General features: G+C 47.6%; 6 protein-coding genes across 6 annotated transcripts; 3 read left to right on the top strand and 3 right to left on the bottom strand.

The window, feature by feature from the left end:
* Positions 1 to 747: 747 nt before the first annotated feature.
* On the top strand, positions 748 to 2,071 carry ANOM_007587 (uncharacterized protein; the record flags this gene model as incomplete). Its single annotated transcript, XM_015552843.1, has 3 exons — positions 748 to 1,076; positions 1,192 to 1,830; positions 1,895 to 2,071. 3 exons carry the CDS (start codon positions 748 to 750, stop codon positions 2,016 to 2,018), a joined length of 1,092 nt encoding a protein of 363 aa, XP_015403988.1. The 3' UTR covers positions 2,019 to 2,071.
* Positions 2,072 to 3,228: 1,157 nt separating this feature from the next.
* On the bottom strand, positions 3,229 to 8,612 carry ANOM_007586 (uncharacterized protein; the record flags this gene model as incomplete). Its single annotated transcript, XM_015552842.1, has 10 exons — positions 8,343 to 8,612; positions 8,029 to 8,269; positions 7,897 to 7,965; positions 7,386 to 7,832; positions 6,870 to 7,326; positions 6,283 to 6,325; positions 6,121 to 6,226; positions 5,274 to 5,994; positions 4,895 to 5,212; positions 3,229 to 4,846 (listed from the first exon to the last, which is right to left on the bottom strand). The coding sequence occupies exons 1-10, from the start codon at positions 8,583 to 8,585 to the stop codon at positions 3,229 to 3,231; spliced, it is 4,263 nt and encodes a 1,420-aa protein (XP_015403989.1). The 5' UTR covers positions 8,586 to 8,612.
* Positions 8,613 to 10,380: 1,768 nt separating this feature from the next.
* Positions 10,381 to 12,002, bottom strand: ANOM_007585 (succinate--CoA ligase (GDP-forming) subunit alpha; the record flags this gene model as incomplete). Its single annotated transcript, XM_015552841.1, has 8 exons — positions 10,381 to 10,547; positions 10,572 to 11,122; positions 11,190 to 11,272; positions 11,335 to 11,360; positions 11,421 to 11,483; positions 11,540 to 11,666; positions 11,742 to 11,770; positions 11,839 to 12,002. The coding sequence occupies 7 exons, from the start codon at positions 12,000 to 12,002 to the stop codon at positions 10,622 to 10,624; spliced, it is 993 nt and encodes a 330-aa protein (XP_015403990.1). The 3' UTR covers positions 10,381 to 10,547; positions 10,572 to 10,621.
* A 423-nt stretch (positions 12,003 to 12,425) lies between these two features.
* On the top strand, positions 12,426 to 14,208 carry ANOM_007584 (Elongator subunit ELP3; the record flags this gene model as incomplete). The annotated part of the gene is made up of 2 exons (XM_015552840.1): positions 12,426 to 12,726; positions 12,779 to 14,208. The coding sequence occupies 2 exons, from the start codon at positions 12,426 to 12,428 to the stop codon at positions 14,206 to 14,208; spliced, it is 1,731 nt and encodes a 576-aa protein (XP_015403991.1).
* A 319-nt stretch (positions 14,209 to 14,527) lies between these two features.
* Positions 14,528 to 16,980, bottom strand: ANOM_007583 (uncharacterized protein). The gene is made up of 6 exons (XM_015552839.1): positions 16,678 to 16,980; positions 16,355 to 16,488; positions 15,357 to 15,422; positions 15,235 to 15,292; positions 15,030 to 15,122; positions 14,528 to 14,964 (listed from the first exon to the last, which is right to left on the bottom strand). The coding sequence occupies exons 1-6, from the start codon at positions 16,975 to 16,977 to the stop codon at positions 14,887 to 14,889; spliced, it is 729 nt and encodes a 242-aa protein (XP_015403986.1). The 5' UTR covers positions 16,978 to 16,980; the 3' UTR covers positions 14,528 to 14,886.
* A 196-nt stretch (positions 16,981 to 17,176) lies between these two features.
* On the top strand, positions 17,177 to 18,089 carry ANOM_007582 (uncharacterized protein; the record flags this gene model as incomplete). The annotated part of the gene is made up of 2 exons (XM_015552838.1): positions 17,177 to 17,521; positions 17,583 to 18,089. The coding sequence occupies 2 exons, from the start codon at positions 17,177 to 17,179 to the stop codon at positions 18,087 to 18,089; spliced, it is 852 nt and encodes a 283-aa protein (XP_015403987.1).
* Between the last annotated feature and the right edge of the window lie 1,220 nt (positions 18,090 to 19,309).

Here is a 19,309-nt window from a genome sequence, read left to right as displayed (position 1 = left end):
GTGGTCTATCTGTACTCTCTGTGGGTTACCTCTTCTGCCCCTTACTCCCCCCTCTGTTAGTTCATCATAATCCGTTTATCTCGCCCCGATATAGTTCTTCTTCCCCTCCTGTCTCTGGACGTTAAACTAACCGCGGATCGTCTTTACATACAGAATGGTACGTCAAATGCCGAGCTATTTTTATTTTATCCCGTCGCCAACCCAGAGCTCCTTTCATACAAGGATACTGTCTACCTCATATTCAGCGTATATTGACCATCTTGGCTATACTTGTAGTCGGGGAATTACAATTATCCTACCGCTTCTCTTCGTGTACCTCGTGGAAGCCGTACCGGCGATACTAGACCACACCGTCCTACCGGAAACAGTTTGCAGCATTTGCGAGATCTGTTGCATTCAGAACATAACCACAGCACTGCCCGTGCCTTAGAGACTCTGAACGCAGAGATAGAAGAGTATCGCTCCGGCCGTGTGTGGGACCGACTAAGCTTCGAAGAGACTGGAGAAACAATTGATAGGCAGATACAGCAACATATCCCACGCCCAATGCAGAGATTGCAAGCTATAAATGTCGCTGCGATAGACAACAACTCTAGTACTAGTACTGTCGATTCTTCTATATCCTCTAACGGACAAATTAATCGTCCCAGGGGGAGTGATAGGGCAAGTCGAGAAGGAAGAAATCGAGGCCCCACTTCCAACCAGCTCAGAGACGAACCGGCACCCCTTATCGAAGCAGCTACCGGCATGTCTCAAGAAGCGGACGGGGGTCAGTGGAGGGTCAAACGTAGAAAACTCGAATCAGATGACAACCGAGAGGGTTTGCAGAGCTTCCGGTATGGCCAGTATGGCCAGGTTGTGTCCGGAGCTCTGAAGATGGAATTGGCTAGCTGTGACGGAGGCACTTATGAAACCGACGGTGAAAGCACATGGCCGGAGAACGTCCTTCGCAACGACTCGTCTGTTTACTGTACAAAATCAGACCGGTGTAATCTGATCTTGAAGCATCGTGGAGAGACCCCGTTCTGCTTGAAGAAGATTGTGATCAAGGCTCCCAAGTCTGGCTACGATGCTCCGTATGTTACATCTGAGCAGCCTGGCTAATCACCGCTTGTTAATAACCATTCATCAGGATACAAGAAGGCATGGTTTTCGTATCCATGACTTCAGACGAACTTCTGACCCGTACAGCCCAGTACCAGATTCAGTATACATCTTCTCGACGAAACCGGCGAAATCGTCGGACCGAAATGCAGCTTCCCAGGAATATCTGAATGCGCACCGGCATCCCCTACAATCTCTGACTGGTCGGGACTCTTATTCAGAGTCGGATACCGATATCAGTGACCCCACAGGGCTAAATGCTGGCGCCATTCCTGACCCGATGTCGGGGTTTCGGATTGTAACAGACTATGATGAGCGTTCTGAGGACGGTCACGACGGTGATCAGAGATATGTGAACGACCTACCACCTCTTGCGGATGTCGAGAGACTACAGATGGACCAGATGGAGGACGATTTCCTTTGCTCGGACAGTGATGATAGCGATAGCGATGAAGATACATCCGAGTTAAATACGTACAACCGTCGACGCCGTGAGCTACTCAGGCGCGTGACATCCATGCGTCGCCGATACGCCATGGAAAGAAATGGGCAGCCAAGACGACGTCCGATCCCCAGTATTATTCAACCTATACCACAGTCCTCCCCCTCGGGTCCAAACGCCGGATCCGATGCCCAGAATCCTAATCTAGAATTGTTGAAACCCCACGCTCGTTTCTTCATTGAACGAACCAAGAGCATGGTCAGCATTACATTCGATCCACCTCCGTATGGCTCCTATTCTTTCCAACACGGTTGAGCCTGTAGGGTTAGAGCTAACTAATACCCATAGTTCTGGGCGATACATCCTGATCAAGCTATGGAGCCCTCACAACGGAGGCAACATTGATATACAGAGCATCATAGCACATGGCTACGCTGGGCCAAGATTCTTCCCTGCCGGAGGCTTCAGATAGATAAGCCTCATGAGCTCTTATCTATGACGGAATGCTAGGCTACCGAAGCATTATGTGCACTGATTCGAAATTCGAATAGCAGTGTCGTATGAAGGAGATGCCCTGACTTTCCAGGTCACGGCCACTTTCACCTTCGATTATATTCCCGGCCAGCGACCATGGCTATATTCACTTCATTCGTACATGTAGATTAATTACGCAGCATGCACTATTGGCATATTCTCTCTCATCTGATCATGTTCTACGAAGCTTATGGCAGCTTAGATGTTATGGATTGACATGTACTTGTGAGTTCCTCCCACACGCAGTTGGAATGAAACATGTTGCTTTGCAATCAACGATCATATGATGAAATTACTGAAAGTAAATTCGGGAGGTTATTTAACGTTCGAGGGCATATATCACCAACATGCGCGAAGAAAATTGAACTGAAGGTTTCCAACCTAGTCATTCAGAACCCCGATAAAAGACGCCTAGAGTTTATATATACGAACAGAAAGCAAGCCAGGAGACGCCAGCTACCCGAGGAGACCAACAATAGCAAAGAGGGATAGTGTTAATTAGAACGAGTAATTGTCATTTAGGTGAATGGGTAGAGGAGCGGCGGCCAAACGTATACAAGAATGAAGCAAACCCCCAAATAGAAAGTGATTAATAAAGGCCGCCCTGTCTCCTAATCGGCTGTGGTCAAGGGTTCATGTGACCGCAGTGGCTTGATAAAGACTCGAAACAAGCTAAATGCAATATGCCTAACAGGAATAGGGTGGTCCAGGGCAATTAAAAGAGTGTATGGAAAAAGGAGGCGTCGTGGAATGAACCATGACAGTGAGAAGCTCAGTAGATCATCTGCAAACAGGTTGACCGGAATCTATGTACAGCAGGTCGGTCTCTGACAGGGAAACTAAAAGCTCAAAAAAAAGCAATAAGCAATTCAGAGCGGGATCAACCACGCTATTAAATTTGTATGATTTTCAACCTGAAAATACCGCGGAGCGGCAGGTTGATGTATCTCGATCGATGCTCATTTCTCGTCTCTCGTGCGAAGATCGTCGAACGCCGAAACTTCCTTGTACATGAACGTAAATAATCACCAACCAAAAACAAGACTCCTGAAAAGAGAATCAAAACTCCGCCCATAAACAAATGAAAACTTGGTTGTTTCTGATTTTTCCAAAACATTGATGAAATCAAGTAAATATGTATAGTCAGCTTATATGACGACAACATCGCCTTCAGCATCTGCTGGATCAGAGGCCATCATATCGCCGTATTTGCCCACGGTCATTAGCATTGAATCATCGTCAAGATCAATCGCGCTATCATCATTGTTTGAGGCATGAAAGCTGGCTATATTTTCGGACATGTCCACTGGCTTCTCATTAGGAGCATTGCTCGATTGTGGTTCTGCGTCCATCTGTGAACGTTCCAAAGAGGATCGAGATTGGTGGATACTCTCTGCCGGGGCAGAGGTCTCTAATCCAGGCCTTGAATCAACAGTGTTTTGTGTGTTAGGAGCCGTAAAGGATCCATTCTTAACAGAGTCTGGATAGATAGGCTGCTTCATGGAAGTGTTATTTGGTGCCTGTTGATCCGCTCTCGAACTCACGCCTTGCAATGTGCTCGGAGTATAGCGCATAAAGCCACCCTTTTCTGCTTGCCAAAGCATCATTTCGTGAAAGAATACTTTAGTCATCCACCAGGCACTAAAGCTCTGAGCCCCCCCTAATGTTAATCGGCGAAGGATGCAATCCCACAACGCATCGACTTTCTCTATGATACATTTCGTACGGTGATTTGGAAACGCGGATGGTAAATTGAGAATGAACGATATCCATTTATCCGGGAAGTTATAGTCATCACCCGTTGATGACTGCACTGGATACTTATGTGCCTGAATACTTCCTTCCGAATCAGGCTTTGTGTAGAACGGATGGGCAGCGGCAGGGTTCAGATCGGTAATAGGAGTAAGAAGGGCTCGAACATCATGCTTGAGAATTTGCTCAGCAGCTTGCTCCGCGCAACTTGGGATATTCGCTTTAGAAATCATATCCTTTGGGTCTACCAGCGTTTTGAAGTCAAACCACATTTGATTTCTGTTATCAGGGTGACACAGCCACGCTGCGGCTGCATTGGCGGATTGATTGACATCGAGCATGTGCCGAAGAAGGTTACAGAATATATGCGCCGGTATTAATCTTGCTAGGGAGACGTGTATCGGTTGCGTTTTGAACGTATCTGCGATATGGGCGGTAAGTCTTTGAGAGATGGAGCTAAAGGTGTCTAGGACGAGCTTCGGAACGACCTGAGTTGTGAGCGGTGCCACAAACGCAATCATTTTCTGGTACATGAGCCAATCGCATTCCTTAATCCACGGGGCGAGGTTAGGGTGTGTTAGAAGCTTCTGTACCGGCACGGTTAGCGTTCCGTGGAAGGCAGAGAAGTAATGGCGTAGATTTCGCTCCTTGCAGTATCGAAAGCTGTCTATGACAGAAATGCAATGTGACCGATAAAGGGCGGCCAGAGCAGCGGCAACCTTCGAATCAGTATTAACGGGGACATAGTCATTAATGTCAGGAAGTTGTAGAGTGTCGTTATCAATGGATGAGTCTTCGGTAGTTGGCAGTTGAAGCATCTGGTGAATAATTTTTCCGGAATGGCTTGCTACATTTTCAAGGGTAGTGGCGGAATCGCCACTAGACCGAGACGAAGTATGACAACCGCAATCTGAGCTCGAAAGACTCCCCGAGGATCTGGCGGTGAATGAAGTGGTAGGTGAAGGGAACACTGCAGTGTCTGCAGGAGGCTGCGGTGCGATACTAACACTAGTTCTGATGAGTTTCAAATACATTGACGTGCTGCTTCCCTGAAAAGCTCACCTCTTCTGCATGGCGTCTCCCACTTTATGCTCTATGGGGGCAGCTGAGCCGGTTGTGTTAGCTGGAATCTGAGGGTTTAAGGGTGGAGGCTTCTGCTGTTTCTCCTCAATGACTGTTAGATCGACGTAGTGATATTTGGACTCTCCCCGGACTCCGAGTCGCCTAGTCTGTACGTTGGGAAATATGATGCGGACGAGCTTCCCAAAAGAAGCTGGATTCAAAACGGAGACACGCTCGGTTCCACACTTCTCTGCATAGCAGCAGTAAACACGATCGCGCCGAACAGAACCGCTGCTTTTTCTGCAATTCTCCTTCAACCTAGGGGCGTGTAAGGAACAAAATCGCAACCGGTACATCATTGGGTTATTCCGTGGCTCACCATATCATAGCAAAGACTTGCTTCACCTTTTCAGCCTTACCGCCGGCTCCTTCATGCTTAAGGACTTCCGCTGCCATTTGCTTCAAGGAATACCCTTCGTACTGCCGCAGCAGTTTTCGCAGTTCATTGTCATTCGCAAGGGAAGAGTTTGAACCCTTTTTCTTTTTCGCACCAGCCTCGGAATTCTCGTTCTCATCTAGAACATGTTCTGGGACGTGATTCTCGATCCCACTGTCATATATCGCCTGGTACTGTGGCATTGGCACGGAAGACAATCCAGGAAGACCTGAAGATATTGAATGGTGGGAGAGGTGATGGCCATGCATCGCATGGCTTGGGAAGTCTTCAGCCCTTGGCAGGACGGGGTGATGAGCATCATGCATAGTCGGGTCCAGCGAAGAACCGCTCACGGGATGCGAAAGTTGCTGACCAAATCGCATGATTATCTCCTCAGGATTCCCTCCGAAGACATTATGGCTGGCATTGGCTTGGGCCGGGAGGAATTGCGGAAATCCATCAGTAATCTGCTGGTCCTGGGTTTGTTGGGTGGTGTTTGAATGGAGGCTGGCAGTAGAGCCTCTAGACCTTGGGCGGCGACCATTTCTTGACACTACAGTTTCCGAGCGCGATCTCATGAGATCTGCTGTCCCAGGGCGGCTATGTGGTGCTACTATCTGCGTTGTTTGAGAAGCAGCACTTGAGGCCTGCGAGGCGGCTCGGCCTGTTGATTCTGTTAGTTAGCTTAACAGTGGCGGATATTTTACACACAGGTACAACAGTGGGGAGTTGTGTTAAGACCGATGACAGAAAGTAGGAGGCTCTGCAGGAAGTGGATGCAGCGTCTTACCCATCTCAGGAGGCATCTTTTCGTCTCGGATCTGCTCCAGCACACCACGATGTTTGGTGCCCTCGCTGTTGGGTGGGAGACGGTCGGTAACCACGGGCAATAGCGTCTGTTTTGATCCCTTCCAGCCACCGTCAACCACACGTTTTCACGCCGCAGGGAAACTCGCGAAATTATAGCCCAATCAAAGTCCAGTCGGAAGTCGGGTCTTTAGGGCATCAATAGGGTCGGTCTAGCAGCAGACTGGCTATGGAAAGCTCATAGCAGCCGCGTTTCAAGGTCGAAGAATCGTGAGCTGGAAGGAGGATAAACAGAGATCGGCGTTCCTCAAGCAACGACTGCTTTTGCTTGTTTGCGGGTGTGGTCACGTGTGGTCGAGATTATATAAGTTGGCATTCCTGGTAGTTCGTTGTATTGTTTTTTTCGGGTAATAAACAAACACAACAAAGGGATGATCGCAGTCAAATCTATGCCATAATACGAGGTACAGTAATAGCCATGTACCGTACATTAGCTAGTTGAGTGTATGTATCTATGTATCTATGTAACTATGTATCTATGTATCTATGTATCTATGTATCTATGTATCTATGTATCTATGTACAGTACACACCAGACTCCCAGAATCGATCCATCTCCTACAGCATGACTTTCCTCAAATACAACTTTTATCCTTCAGTCTCATCTCTCGCTCACGCCGCCATGAAGCTCCAAATCGACTTTCCATCCATAATAGAGGGGCCATTCCCAACGTGATCCCCGCAAGCAAGAGAAAGGTGTAATCGGCAGTCAGCATGTCCAGTAGGGGTTGCATTGCCGCCACTCCAGCAGCTCCCACCAAGCATCTCATCAGGTTATTCACTGCTGTTGCACTGGCGCTGGCCCCAGGGTAAAGATCAATGACCAATGCGCTATTGATGGTAAATATCCCCGTTGAACACAGAGCAATAAAGTACTGCAAAACGATGGGAACCGCTATGTGTGTTCGAAGCGAGACGCCGTAGACAGCAGTTGTCACGATGAATAGTCCAACAATCCACCAAGTGTGACGCATTCGGGCAACTTCAATAGGGAAATCCGGGTGAGATTTCAGGTTGACCCGCGTACCAGATGGGTAGCCATGTTGCTCGCAGTATTCGCGTTCCGTCAATCTGTGGTTATAGTCCATAAGATACCCGACCAAATACGACCCCGATATACATCCAAATCCTAACAGATGACAATCAGCGAACTTAGTCTCACCATGGTGATGTGACAGTGAGCCTTACCATTCCCCAAAAATGTCAAGCCAACCTCTAATGAGGTCAGATGATAGACATTCTGGAAAAGATCTGTAGTACTGGAAGTCACCATACTCCAAACCGCGTAAACGATGCTTCCAAAGAGAAGGGTGACGAAAATGTCCTTTTCTACCAGGAATGTGAGAGGAGCAAGTATAGCACGCCATGTCAATTCAGGCTTCTTCTGGCCCGGGTCGGCTCCAGTAATGGCTCCCTTCTGTCCGATAGCCACATACAGAAAAGGCTTATGGATACCTCTCAGCCTAACAGTACCGTTACCGGCGATATGCCTCAGCGTCTCGGGTAGAAATATAAGAATAGACAAAAGGCTCACGGCCGCGCATATCGTGAGAAACCAAAATATGGAGCGAAAACCTAAGTACTGAGTCAAGATGCCGCCAATAACCGGGCCGATCCCTTGCCCAAGCATACGAACTTCAATGTGTCAGCTTATATCCATACGTTCGTGGTGTGTACCAAGTGCCCAGCAATTTCTTACCTCCTCCAAATATACCCACAAGGCTTCCCCTTTCCGCTGAAGTGGTGATATCACCAATGACACCTGCGCCTAAGGAGTGAACCTGTGAGTAACTCATACCTGGCACTGGGCTATTAATGGATAGAAACTTACCAATGGAAATTGTAGCCGCACTACCAGCAGCCTGTAGGGCACGAAAAGCCATGAGTTCTCCATAGTTGGTGGACACAGCAAGGGCAACGTTGGCGATCATGTACACAATGAACGTCCCAATAAAGACTGGACGTCTCCCTGTGGCATCTGAAATCGAACCCCAAAATGTAGGTGTTACCCCTTGCACGATCATGTATATCGTGACCGTCAGGGTGGCAAGGGACATGCTAACATTTAAGCTCTGCATAGAGCTTGGTTAATATACTACCCCTCGAAAGGTTGCCCATGGTATATTTTCTTGTTGTCGTACTTACACTTGACACCTCGCCCAGGGCTGGGAAATAAATGTTCGACGATAAGGGGGAGAAAATGGCAGCCATTGAAACGATGCATACCATTTGCAACTTCTTACGACGAGAGAAAATATGATGTGGCTTGGATTGGGTAACTTGGTCTTCAAGCTGGGAAGTCCCTAGAGAGTCGGATGGCTGCCTCTCATCTTCTTCAACAGAACAAACAACAGGAGTCTTGTCGGTATCTGACCTTGCTGTAGCCATGGTTACAGCAGTGGAGAGATTATAGTTCTGAAATCAAATTTCCCGATGATATTTCTCTCAGCTATAAATACTTCAAACGGAAAATGTCCACGGATAGCCTAGGTATCAAACTTGCCAGCACTAAACCAGTTCCTAGTTGGGGGTTATATACTTCTAATACCAAAGCGTATATCGATTACCGAAGAGAGAAAGGCAAAGTTACTTGATCCACAATATATGCAGTCTCGCCAATTCTCTTCCCAAAGAGAATAATACATGTGGAGTAGCAAAGAAAGATCGTCATTCCATGGGACAAAGGCCTGCGTCGATAAGACCTTGAGGAGCACCGCTCTGCTGTGTGTGGATAGCAGAGAGGTGGCGTTGAATTGCATAGGGAGGACCTTCTGGCAGCTAATGCAGCAGAGGGTCACCAACTATGAGGGATGATCTGCAGGTCATTATTCATTGGCCGACAAATTCCAGATAGAAACATGTATACTTGATTTTAGCCCCGTGGGTCCACAGATCGTTAGCCAGCGATCAATCTTGGCCTGCTTCATGTGAGCCTAATGATTTAGTATACGTAGTAAGAACCGGAGGGACGCGTCAGACATCGAGGTGCATAGCATCCCGTGCATATGCAAGACTCTAAACGGAAAGCATACAGAATGCAATGTGAGTCTAATAATCTTATTATAAGCGAAGATGGAGGATACAACCCAGGGAGGGGGGGGGTCCATTATCTGAGTTTACCATGAAAGAGCATCAGTGACGTGAAGCTACACTTAACCAAGCTTGACCTTCAATTCTCACATGAAACTCGAGTCGAGAGCTGCCCTGATAAGGCCGCAAAAATCTCCACCTTCGCGAAAGTCTGAGGCGTAATTGTCACGTAATGTATAGTAGCTTTGTCGATTTGCCTCTGTGCCTGATGATCATCTAGTAACATGTCGTCCCTCCATGAAACACAGCCGTTCGATAATCGACAGAATAGGAACGCCCCACCCCCTAGCTCTTGGGCAACCATGACCGAGGGAGACCTTGCGATCGTAAGAATCCATTCGTACTCGTGTGACATACAGTATTTGTGCTATTATTCTTTCAACCTCGTCTCTATGCGTCAGGAGTAGGCCGGTCAAGAGCCTTCCATGACGAAGGTCGAAAATAGGGAGTGAGTGAGTACGTACCCACAACAGCTCAGACAGACAGATAGGAGAAGAATGCTGATGGCGAAAAGCTCTGGTCGAGTAGGTCAAACCAGGCTAGCGTAAGATCGTCCCTGGGTGATCTACATCCATTAAATGCCACAGGGTTTTATTGTCTTTTTGCTTTGTTCCTCTGTATGATTGCTGGCCTCCCTGGTGAACTCCGTAGATCTCCGTCTGCTCGCAATGATCCTACATATTCCGATAGTCTTGGCATCACTTGAGCTGGCGACGATCGCCCAAACTTAGGCTTGCGGAAAACCCAGCCACTGTAGTTATTTTTGAGGAGGATCACAGCAGATCCACGATAGGGGCCGAATGCGACCCATTCCCGGTATTTGTCACCTTGGGGCACATGTATGCGAGCCGTAAGCTGAAAAATCAGGTCGGAATCCGCTTTCCAAGTACCAACGGTGATCTTCGAAGCTAGTATCTTTGCCCAGTGAGGTGGTTAATCTGTTCTATCTTTGGGGGGGTCTAACTGACGCGATCCAATGACATGGACACCTCACAAGAATGGTGTCAAGGGCTTGACATTATTGGTTCCGGCATTGCGTGTTTCAGACCATTGTTGAGCATCAATTTTGCTTCCTCACATTCTACGGCATGCAACATTGACAGGAGTGTAAAGCAAGAGCCAAAACAAACGAGAAAATTTACATGGGGAAACTAATTACTCCCTAGCATCTCTAAACAAAGAACATGAAACAGGAAAAGTACAGAAGTGGTCAAGAGAAGATCATCTAGCAGGTTTGGAATATACGTTTCAGCAGTGACGCTCACGAATGACGAGATGCCACACGCAGGGGTTCAATCACACACCCCACTCACTCACATCCCACTCTCACTTATTTAAACCAGATCCCTCTTCACGAACTCGTTGAGCAGGGCCTTACCAAGGGAGGCGGGGCTCTTCTCAACAATGACACCGGCAGCTTCAAGAGCGGCGATCTTCGAATCAGCACCGCCCTTGCCGCCGCTAACGATGGCACCAGCGTGACCCATGCGACGGCCTGGGGGAGCGCTGATACCAGCAATAAATCCAACAGCTGGCTTGTTGTGCTTGTTGTTGGCCCGGAGGAACTCGGCAGCATCCTCCTCAGCGCTACCACCGATCTCACCGATCATGATGATACCATCGGTCTCCTCGTCCTCGAGGAAGATCTTCAAGCAGTCAATGAAGTTGGTGCCAGAGAAAGGATCACCACCGATACCGACGACGAGGGATTGGCCAAGCCCAGCCTGAGTGGTCTGGTTGACGGCCTCGTAGGTCAGGGTACCGGAACGGGAAACAATACCGACACGGCCGCGCTTGTGGATGAATCCAGGCATGATACCGATCTTGCATTGGCCCTATACTGCCGTAAATATCTGCTACAGTGTATTTATAATGTCAACATGTTGGGTGATTGAAACTTACGGGAGCAATGATACCAGGGCAGTTGGGTCCGACTAGACGAGTCTTGTTCTGCGTCTTCAGAATGTCGGTGATACGGACCATATCTAGTTGAATACCAGTCAGACTCTGGGACTCCAGATGGCTCGCACAATATAGTCAAACTTACCATGCTGGGGAATTCCTTCAGTGATACTAGAAGAAAAATATATATATCAGCGGTTGATCACTTTATGCAGGCCACGATCATCTTACCAAACAGCCAAAGGAACCTCAGCTTCAATTGCCTCCTCAATACCCTTAGCAGCAAGGGGAGGGCTGCGGTCAATCAGTAACATGTTCACAGACCTCCAGACTCAAGGGTACAGTCATACGGGACGAAAATAGCAGAGGCAGTAGCTCCGGTCTCCTTTACGGCGTCACGCACATTTGCGAAGACAGGTAGGTCAAGGTGTGTCGAGCCGGCCTTCTTGGGGTTGGTGCCGCCCACAACTTTGGTGCCTGAGTTCTGTAAGCTATGTTGTTCATATTATCGCAAATATCGATCTGCTTGGTTATGTGAAGGGGGGGAAATACCGTAGGCAATGGCTTGCTCGGCGTGGAAACTGCGGGAGGACGGAAATGCAACGTCAGCATCATGTATGAAATCACACCTGGTCAGAAGAATACATACGTTCCCTGCTTGCCAGTGAAGCCCTGGAAGAGAACCTTGGTATCCGCGTTTATGCGAAGGTTGTTGATGGTCTCAGCATAGGCCGGGGCATTGGCATATCCCCGTTGCTGCACAGCGGCAGCATTCCGAAGGGCAGAGGCAGTGCTACGGCGGAAGGCCTGCATGGCGAAAGTATGTAGTAGAAACGGTAAAAAGAAAGAGAGGAGAGGGTATTGCACCAGAAGAGATGTGAAAGCTGAGGTGGAGGAGAAGAAAAATGATTGGTATAGCGGTAGGAAGCGCGCCGGGACGGTTTGGATTTCAACTTTCGGGACAAAGCTTTAAGCGGACCCGAATTGTCGCGGGCGGTCGGTTCAGTCTCCTCGGCCTTTTTTTTCTCTCTCGCATACGGATTTGATATTCGGCCCCTCCAAACCACCTTAGATTAGTATCTGGGGTAGCAATCATTAGGTTTCCTTCCTTTTTTTTCACATATCGTCATCTGATTTTATTCTATTTAATTTCCCTTTTTTTTGCCCTAGTACTTGCCGGACAGATCCTTTCTTGATTCTATTCCTTGCCATCTACGTGGTGGTAAATTCTTCAAAATGGCGACGGCCACGATGACTATGCCGCCACCCTCCAAATCTAAGACGAACACAAAGCTTCCTTCAGAGAATGAACGATACATGCGAGCTTGCTCTGATATCGCCAACGTCCTCATTCGAGAATATGAAGCTGAAACGGATCCCAAAAAGCCAAAGAAAGATCTTAATCTGAACAGACTGCGCAACCAAATCGCGAAAAAGCATTGTTTAGCCCATCTGCCACCTTTGACGGCTATTATTGCTGCTGTCCCGGAACATTACAAGAAATATATCCTTCCCAAATTAATTGCTAAGCCGATCAGTACGACCCTAGTCCGTCAACTACAGCTGGGCTTTTTCTAATTGTCATCTAGGAACGTCTTCAGGTATCGCCGTTGTCGCTGTGATGAGCAAACCCCACCGTTGTCCTCATATTGCATACACCGGTAATATTTGCGTCTACTGCCCTGGTGGACCCGACTCCGATTTCGAGTACTCAACCCAGTCCTATACCGGGTATGAGCCCACGTCGATGCGTGCTATCCGAGCACGTTATGACCCGTTCGAGCAAGCCAGAGGACGTGTGGACCAGATTAAGTCTCTCGGTCACAGTGTCGACAAAGTCGAATATATTATCATGGGTGGGACTTTCATGTCTCTACCAGAGGATTATCGCGAATCGTTCATCGCCCAGCTCCACAATGCGTTGAGTGGATATCAGACAGACAACGTCGACGAAGCCGTCCAGGCCGGTGAGATGAGCAATGTGAAATGTGTTGGTATTACAATTGAGACTCGACCCGACTACTGCTTGGATACACATCTGAGCAGCATGCTTCGGTATGGATGTACACGATTGGAGATTGGTGTACAAAGTCTGTACGAGGATGTTGCCAGGGACACGAATCGAGGCCACACTGTTGCTGCAGTTGCAGAAACCTTCAAGCTTGCGAAGGATGCCGGCTTTAAGGTGGTCAGCCACATGATGCCCGACTTGCCGAACGTTGGGATGGAACGTGACTTATTCCAGTTCCAAGAATACTTCGAGAACCCTGCTTTCCGAACCGACGGCCTTAAAATCTACCCAACTTTAGTGATCCGAGGCACTGGTCTCTATGAATTATGGAGGACTGGTCGCTATAAGAACTATACTCCCAACGCCTTGGTTGACCTTGTGGCTCGTATCCTTGCCCTGGTCCCTCCTTGGACCCGTATCTACCGTGTCCAGCGAGATATCCCGATGCCGCTGGTTACTTCAGGCGTAGAGAATGGCAATCTGCGTGAACTTGCTTTGGCCAGGATGAAGGACTTCGGCACCACATGTCGGGACGTCCGTACCCGTGAGGTCGGCATTAATGAAGTCAAGAACAAGATCCGTCCATCTCAGGTCGAACTTATTCGACGCGACTACGCAGCCAATGGAGGCTGGGAGACCTTCCTTGCCTATGAGGATCCCAAGCAAGACATTCTAATTGGTTTGTTGCGGTTGCGAAAGTGCAGCCCTACACACACTTTCCGCCCTGAATTTACTGGCCAACAAACTAGTATCGTCCGTGAGCTTCACGTGTATGGCTCTGCCGTGCCATTGCATGGGCGTGATCCACGCAAGTTCCAGCACCGTGGTTTTGGTACTTTGCTGATGGAGGAAGCGGAACGCATCGCCCGGGAGGAACACGGAAGCCAGAAAATCAGTGTCATCTCTGGTGTTGGCGTGCGCAATTATTATGCGCGTCTAGGCTACACTTTGGATGGCCCTTATATGTCCAAGATGTTGGACCCTATTGAGGATGAAGAGCTTTTGTGATTGTGCCCTAGTTAGCATCGGCTGATATGATTATGATGATGGATGAGCAATATTCAATGAAAAGTTTTGCTGATTGGGAGGGGTTATGGCATTGGCGTTCTAAGGGGCGGGTTTTTCTGCATTCTAGGTGTTATAAATGATCTGCCTGTGTCTGACGTTTGGAAGAGATACGTAATTGTACATAAACTAAAATAGAGGTGCATGCACACCTGTGATGCCGAGTGGTTTTCGAGTCTTGGGGCCTAGTTTGTACTCAGTTGTCCAAATAGTATGCTAAGACTAGTGGTACAATATCATATGAGCCATATGCACAAAAGAATAGTACGAAAAGCCAATTCTATAACAACCGATACTTTATATACACCACAAGGAGACACCCAGCAATAAAGCACTTAGAACAGCAAATCAAAAGCTAACCTAAAACAGCGGAAAGTAAGACGGTGGGTGAGCCCATGATACATGATATACACAGGTATCTAGAGTCAGGGGACATCAGGTTATCATCTGCTCGGCCAATGCTGCAGCATACGGTACACTGCATGTACGTTTTATCACATTCCACTCCAGACCACTTCGTGGTATCATTTGGGCGACGTAATCATATATGGGTATGGCCAAAGAATCAAATGTTGCGGTTGATTTCATCATCGAAAAGAAGGGTATAACAATAGTGACAATTTAGTTAAGCGATATGGCGCCTCCCCTGCGGTTTCGCACGTGAAGATAGGCCTGGAAAGAACAGAAAACGAAAAACGCCTATAGATTATAACTGTCAGCAATGCGATGTTCTAGTTACTGTACCCAAATAGGGTGAATCGTACAGCGTATACAAAAACGGCTGTGAAGATCGAAGCAGCGACCGCGCCGCCATCCTCAGGCTCACCCTCTGATCCGGTAAATCCGTGGTGCTCACTCTATGAGTATCTTAATTAGCTATCACTCCTAGTATACCACGACCAGGACAGGCAACAATGTTGGCCATTATCAAATGAAAAGATCCGGCAGCAGATCCGGCAGCAAACGAACCTTGTATAACGATCCGAGAACCGAGAGGATGACAATAGCGAAAAGGGAGATGATCGCGCTATATTGTAGAAATATTCGGTCAGTTTGTAGTAAGTACAGAATTGTCTTGGTAAAAGACATACCAGGACCACGCATTCAACACCGACACGACAGGCTTCATATCGAAGACGAAGTGATGCGATAAACGACTGATTGGTACAGGGTCTCAGCGATCCGACTAGGTTCAGTTTCGATGGTATCGCAGAAGTAATACCCAGGAATGTGGATAAGTACAACACAAACAAAAAGAGCAGGCGTGAGAGGCTTTGATTGTGTCTAAATATGCAACTGACAAGGAGGGCGGGTATCATAGATGATGTTCACCAGGCGGGAAGAGAGCTCCGATTCAATGCTAGCGCCTAAGCCGCTTTTGGCAACAATGTCTGGACCCGCGCCTATATGAAGGTATCAACCCCCGGAACGAATGTTATTTGACTGTACAGGTTATTATGTTCCTTTATATCTTAGTTGAAATAAAGGATCGGAAAGCATTAGTTATCGGTTTTATATAGCCCTATCTTATGGCTTCATATTTGACTGACGTTTAAGAGACGCTCGGACTATGGAAGAAAGAGAAATATATCTTTGTAAACCTGGCTAGCTACACTGGCACATTTCTAAGCTACTACTCATTTAGTGAGTCTTATTCCATTGAATACATTCATCGAATGTCACACCAGAACCACCAAAGATATCCAACGCGCTGCCGATAGTTAAGTCCACTTTTCCTCGACTACTTGAGTGAACCTTCTCAAGATCTTCTAGGCTCCGTGCACCGCCAGCATACGTAACCGGTATAGAGCACCACTCGGAGAGCTTAGACACTAATTCTTCATCTATACCTTGTTGTAGCCCCTCCACATCTGCAGCGTGAATAAGAAATTCCGAGCAGTATGGCTCCAGTAGCGAGATGGATTCTTTATCTTGGTCAGTACAGGAGATGCTTTTCTTTCCCTAGAGCCTAGGTCGCATAGAAACGCCCTAATACAAAAACGATAAATAGATAAAAAACAAAAAGGGAAACCTGCCTTGATTGATTTCCATTTCTGTTATGGTCTGCCACCTGTTCATAGCCACGAACCATGTGTTGTCTTTCCTTCGGCAGCTCAGATCTAGAACCAGTTTCGACCTGTCACCTCCAAGAGCCAAAAGAACCGATTCCAATCTTTCAAGAGAGAATTTGCCCTCTGGAAAGAGGAATGATGTGATTATAACCTATGCAAAGGCAATCAGTACCTGCCGTGGCAGCTTGCAGGGACGGAAGAACAAAGGAAGGAAGGGAAAAGGGAAAACGATAGCGAGGCGCTTTTGATATAATGTAAGAATGAGAGAATCACAACTGACTTGACCCAAATATACAATCAAGTAGATACAGACGGCATTCAACAAAGCAATAGAACTCACCTTCTCGGCACCCTGGTCTATCCAATACTGAGCATTCTTATCGGTGATTCCACCGGCGACCTGCAAGCCACTCCGCCATGTGCTCAGTGCTTCTTTTGCTGCTGCATCATTGCCTGAACCAAGCATCACAACATGACCTCCACGTAAGTCGTGTCTTTGGTACAGTTCTGCGTAATGACTAGCCGGTAGTTTAGAAACATAGTTCGTCTTTAAATCCGCAGGGACATTGCTCAATGTCCCTCCAACAATCTGCTTAACTTGACCCGAGTGGAGGTCGATACAAGGACGGAATTTGGTCATCTTGTCTGTTCCAATGGGTCTCTAAACCTGATACTGTGTTGTAGTTCGATATATTATTGTGGAAATCCCACGAGGGGTCAGCTTATCTTATCGCACGTGACCATGAAAAAAAGATAGGTTTCAAGTAGGCCGCGATGTAAGGTTTCGAATTTGAGTCTCTCATAGCTTAACAACGCTTCGAAAAGCAGAGTATCGAAAGATGATTGGAAAGCGAAAGAGAGATACACACGTTGTATCGAGATCCACGACATCTGAGGACGACGAAGCAACAACCACTTCGGCGAACGATAGTTCTAGCCATGATATCTTCCGCAAATTTTTTGAAGCCCAATTCCAGCCATTAGAAGTACCTGAAACCCGCACTACATGTGCTCAGGGATCCGATGATGAGCATAGCACCGATGAATTTGAAGAATCTGAGCCTGAGTCTGAATGGAGTGGCGTCTCCGAGGACGGGCATGGCAATGTTGAGGTAGTCGAGCATCACGACTTGTCGGCGGTGGCTAAGGAACCAATGGACAAGAGAGCCCGCAAAGCCTTCATGGTATGTCTACACGATATATACTTGTCCTCTAGAAATTTGCTAATTCTATGACTATATCCAGACCGCGAAGCCGCCATCCTTCTCTGTTAAACCGGCAGCTATTAGGAGCTCCCCAAGCAAAGACGAGGATGACGGAGATGACGTCGCAAATCTGAAGAATGACCTGGCATTACAACGACTATTGAAAGAATCCCATCTTCTCGAGTCATCGTCGGATCTTGCGCCGACCGGTAAAAATCGACTAAAAGCTCTTGACTTGCGGATGCAATCGCTTGGTGCCAAGGCATCACTATACCATCAGAATATGCCGTCATCGCATCGAAGAGGCATCAAAGCTAAAGCTGAGAAGAAGGATGATAAACGTCGACGTGAAGCTAGAGAAAACGGAATCATTCTCGAGAAACCCGTACCCAAAGCAAAATCCAGCACCGGAAGACGGGAACGTGGCGTTGGGGGACCCTCCATCGGAAAGTTTGCAGGAGGTACTCTGAATCTGAGCAAACGAGATCTATCTTCCATTCAAGGCCCACGACGGTCCGGTAAAGGCAAGACCAGAGGGCGCCGTTAATGGACAGCAAGCAGCACTGATAGGCAATTCCAATGAGGAATTACCTGCTACACCGGAACATTCTCGGAACTTCTTCGTTGAAATAGCATCATCGCACCAGTCTCTTGTTCATGACAGATTGTCTGTCATCGTTGCCTGGATTGGGGGCCTTGGTATCGCCTTTATCTTCACATGGGCAACTATGGAATTTTTACTGCCAATCCCCCGCTCGTCCTGTGCTCGCCACCGCATTTATCCATCCTTCGCGAATCCTTTTCATCCACTATTGGCGATGATGAACCCAACTAAGGATTTAGAATGTACCCGGCGCTTTGTGCTGTGTTGGCTTGCGGAGTGAGCTGCAACACGACAAATAGATAGACGGCATCCGGCAAACTATCCACCTGTAAGGGGTTCGTCCTGAGACTTTCGTGTTGAGCATTGGGTCTTGAGAAGTTTATTCTCTGGCTATTCTAGGGCGCTTTTCGAAGCACGTCCCAACTCCGCAGTCCCTAGATATGGTGAAACCTCCGAGGAAAACTGAGTTTTAGGAATGGGGCCCCTAAAAATTCCGAGACAATCCTCCGTTTTTCTAGACTGATTCTGGATTTGGTAGTCCCCCATGGGAGCCCAGAGCTTTTATTTTTTTTTCTTACTAAATGAGCACAGAATCAACAGTAAAGATAATTATGTACATATATGATCATAGAGGACAACTGTGCTCTCATTGGTCCCGATTTCGAGACACATTACTAGTACTGCGCCTTTCTTTTCTCTTCTTATTTGCTTTGCCAATAGGAGGTACCAACGTCGCACTGTTGGCAACTTGGCATAATCTTCGTGGTAGAGCTTACAGTTTTCGGATCAAACGGTCCATTCCAAATCTTTGTCTATTGGTCTACTCCTCAATCCTTTCCATAGAGTTTTTAGTACGGGGTAGAGGAATCGTTATAATTGAGTTTATAGTCTCTCCAGTGGCACCAATCCAGGTCGTAAGAGTTCCACTCCAAGCTTGCAGTCCCTGCCCACCGGTTACCTTAGGCCGATAGATCATAGGGTACCTGCATGGCTCCAAATGTCTTCTCCAGTCCTATTAATACATTAATCACCATGGGTGGAATAGTCCGGTGATGGTGCTCAATATCAGAGAAAGATAGTACCCCATCCAGTTCTCATAGTAATCCATACCTGGACTCGAGCATAGGGTCGTGCCCACTGCCAGGCGAGATAGCAAATCACGA

The sequence above is a fragment of the Aspergillus nomiae genome (assembly GCF_001204775.2).
Source record: "Aspergillus nomiae NRRL 13137 chromosome Unknown contig00294, whole genome shotgun sequence".
NCBI classification, from domain to species: Eukaryota; Fungi; Ascomycota; class Eurotiomycetes; order Eurotiales; family Aspergillaceae; genus Aspergillus; species Aspergillus nomiae.
The sequence above is the reverse complement of the archived record's forward strand: the minus strand, read 5'-3'. Positions and strand labels throughout refer to the sequence as shown.